The sequence below is a fragment of the Clarias gariepinus genome, chromosome 2, assembly GCF_024256425.1.
Source record: "Clarias gariepinus isolate MV-2021 ecotype Netherlands chromosome 2, CGAR_prim_01v2, whole genome shotgun sequence".
NCBI classification, from domain to species: Eukaryota; Metazoa; Chordata; class Actinopteri; order Siluriformes; family Clariidae; genus Clarias; species Clarias gariepinus.
Window position 1 is genome coordinate 6,693,541 of NC_071101.1, and position 3,225 is coordinate 6,696,765.

Consider the following 3,225-nt stretch of genomic DNA (forward strand, 5'->3'; position numbering starts at 1 on the left):
TGAAGACATGCAGACTGTTAGAATCAGCTGAAAATGTTTTGCGATCACTGACAAGGTCACTATGGTGTTTTACTGTCATCTAATTCCAGATTTTAATTAGATCATCATTCTCAGTAAACAGACCGCATTGATTTTAAGTGGATAGTGAGTTTCACAGACTTAAATTAATTTGTCTGTCCATCCAACTGTTTTATTTAAAGTAATTACTGACATGACGGCTGATTTATTTAAAGTGAACGTGTCCACTGTTTCACATGAACACACAGTTATACTAATGCAGAGCATGGTGGTTACATAGTGTTCTCTCTTACCAAACCAGAAGAAGGAATGTGCAACTGGCTAGCACTTATCACTATTATTTGGTACTACATTGATCCCTTTTACCATCTGCCATGTCGCACCAAAGATAGTCATTACCATACTTAGCGCAGTTACGTTTGGCACTGCAACGCTTCCCACTCTTTGTTTTGCCGAGTGGAAGTGGAGGGCTGCAATAATCCCACTTCTTATCAGTGTAGCACCAGTAGTACTCCCTGCCATGTAGGCCGCAGGTGTGGTCATTTCTACACTTCTTTCCTGAGACACTTATGTCAGAGTATGTGGGTGAACATGGTATTGTTGTTTTGTCAGTTGAACAGTAGTAGAGTCCATACTGCTCTCTGTACAGGCAGGAGGTTTTGCAGCCCTCCGAATTCTCAGGAACAAGTGTGCAAACCAGTTCCTCAGACGTTTCTCTTTTGCGCCACAGTTTGTCATGACCTGTTCTTACAGACTTAGAGAGGGGGCTAGAACGGGAGCAGGTAAGTCCAGAGGCAAGCTTAATGTTCTCCATGTCTGTCAACCATTCCTGCTCATCAGTGTAAACTAAATCTAGTTTGGTTTCTCTTATCTTCATTTTTTTTGTAGGAAGGGAAGTACCTTCATTATTACGGCGTCTTGAAGCAGCAGTTAAAATGATCTCTGGAGGCACATTGACTCGGTCACCCAGATGCTTCAGAACATTTTCGTACAGCTTCTTAACCATCTCTTCAGATTTACGGTTTTCAGAAAAGCAGTCATCCATAAAAATTTTTAAATTTTGGTTGTTATAAAGTTTAAACAGCTGTTTTGTCAGCTGTGGTACTAGATGGCCAACAATGCTAAAACCGGGTTCGTTTTCACCTATGTAACCAAAAGAGAAAGACTTTTCTTTATCTAATGGATAGAAGTAACAGACAGCTGTCCAGATATGAGTAGGTACTGTCACCCTGTTGAACTTTTGTTCATCATCTTTATTAAACATTCCCTTTTTCGGTATTCGATTGTCTAAAGCAGGATTATCTTGAGGAGGCACAGCCCCTGTCACGAGGTAAGCGGCCCCATTGTCTTGTTCCTTTAAAATCGTATTCAAAGCAGCCTCCCAGGCTTTCCATTGGACTCGGTTGAAGCAGGCGTCCATGGGAACACTGTTAGTTAGGGTGAAGGTAGCTTTACGTCCGTCAAGACACTGGAAGCTGTTGGGGTTCAGGTGGCCTCTGTCATAGCCAGTGTGTTTGTAATCATCATTAATGGCCTGACTGTCCTTAATGAGCCTTAAGTCGCAGCAACTTTCCTCATTCATTTCAGCTGTCTCGTCTGTCTTGTCTATCTCGTCTGAGAGCTGTGGGAAAGAAAAATATATGAAGTAGAAACAGAAGTTCATTGTCTGCGGTAATCTGCAAACATGTCAACTGCAGGTCAGCTCCCCCCTTGCTCTTAACATATGCAACTGCCTCCACTCCTCCCACACACACACACACACACACACACACACATACATATACATATACACTCAGCAAAAAAAGGAACGTCCCTTTTCAGGACTGTGTATTTCAACAATAATGTTGTAAAAATCCAAATAACTTTACAGATCTTCATTGTAAAGGGTTTAAACAATGTTTTCCATGCATGTTCAATTAACCATAATCAATGAATTAACATGCACCTGTGGAATGGTTGTTAAGATCCTAACAGCTTACAGAAAGTAGGCATTTAAGGTCAAAGTTCTAAAAATGCAGGACACTAAAGTGACTTGTCTACCGACTGTGAAAAACACCCAAAGAAAGATGCCCAGGGTCCCTGCTCATCTGCGTGAACGTGCATTAGGCATGCTGCAGAGAGGCATGAGGACTGCTGATGTGGCTAGGGCGATAAATCGCCAGGTCCGCACTGCGAGACGCCTAAGACGGCGCTACAGGGAGACAGAAAGGACAGCTGATCATCCTCGCAGTGGAAGACCACGTGTAACAACACTTGCACAGGATCGGTACATCCGAATATCACACCTGCGTGACAGGTACAGGATGGCCACGACAACTGCCCGAGTCACACCAGGAACACACAATCCTTCCATCAGTGCTCAGACTGTCCGCAATAGGCAGTCCATGAGGAGGAGATGCACTGCAGTACTTCAAGCAGCTGGTGGCCAGACCAGATACTGACTGGTACTTTTGATTTTGAACCTCCCTTCATTCAGGGACACATTGGGAAACATTTTTAGTTTATGTCTTATGGTGTTGACTCTTTTAGTGTTCATACAAATATTTACACATTAAGTTTACTGAAAGTAAAAACAGTTGAAAGTCAGAGTCGTTTCTTTTTTTGCTGAGTATATATAATTGGGCTATACCAAAAACATACTTTTTTTTTTAGGATGTCAGAATGTTAAATAGAATATAAAGAAATGTTTACCTGTGGTTCAATGAACCAGGCCCCATTTTTCGATTCATCCTGCTTGTTCTTGCAGTCATAATTAAACGTATAGGCGCTGTACAGAGGGATCCTGTGGGGCGTGGAGTAGAGTGTTGCATAGAAAGACTTAAGCCGAACCTCATATATTTGACAGATTTTTTTAGCATTTTGATTAGCATTTTGAAAACCTACGGGTTCCTCTTCTTTGTAAAAGAATGTAGAACATTTCTGGAAGCTGTTGACAACCTCCGCCCATGTGTGAACAGGCAACAGGCCAAAGAGAGCAACAGTAAGAGAAGTCCAAAGGATCATGACTGGAGTCTATGTGGAGTGGCAGAGAGGCAGGCAGATGTTTTATACAGTATATCATCACATGTTTTGGCTCAGATTTGCAAATGGTCATGGACAAATAACATGTTGTGATGATATAAATAGAATTTCTTCCTCAAGGACTTTGCATCTCTTTAAAGTCAAACATCTTGTTGGGGTACTCTGGGCACCTGTGCATTTCTATAA

General features: G+C 42.0%; 1 protein-coding gene across 1 annotated transcript; it reads right to left on the minus strand.

The window, feature by feature from the left end:
- Positions 1–283: 283 nt before the first annotated feature.
- LOC128514142 (endonuclease domain-containing 1 protein-like) lies at positions 284–3,021 on the minus strand. Its single transcript, XM_053487856.1, has 2 exons — positions 2,710–3,021; positions 284–1,639 (listed from the first exon to the last, which is right to left on the minus strand). Exons 1-2 carry the CDS (start codon positions 3,019–3,021, stop codon positions 356–358), a joined length of 1,596 nt encoding a protein of 531 aa, XP_053343831.1. The 3' UTR covers positions 284–355.
- Between the last annotated feature and the right edge of the window lie 204 nt (positions 3,022–3,225).

Coding starts and splice junctions, on each gene's coding strand:
- LOC128514142 (XM_053487856.1), bottom strand. CDS start 3,021: ATGATCCTTTGGACTTCTCTTACTGTTGCTCTCTTTGGCCTGTTGCCT. Junction 1,640..2,709: donor CCTGGTTCATTGAACCACAG/GTAAACATTTCT, acceptor TCTTTCCCACAG/CTCTCAGACGAGATAGACAA.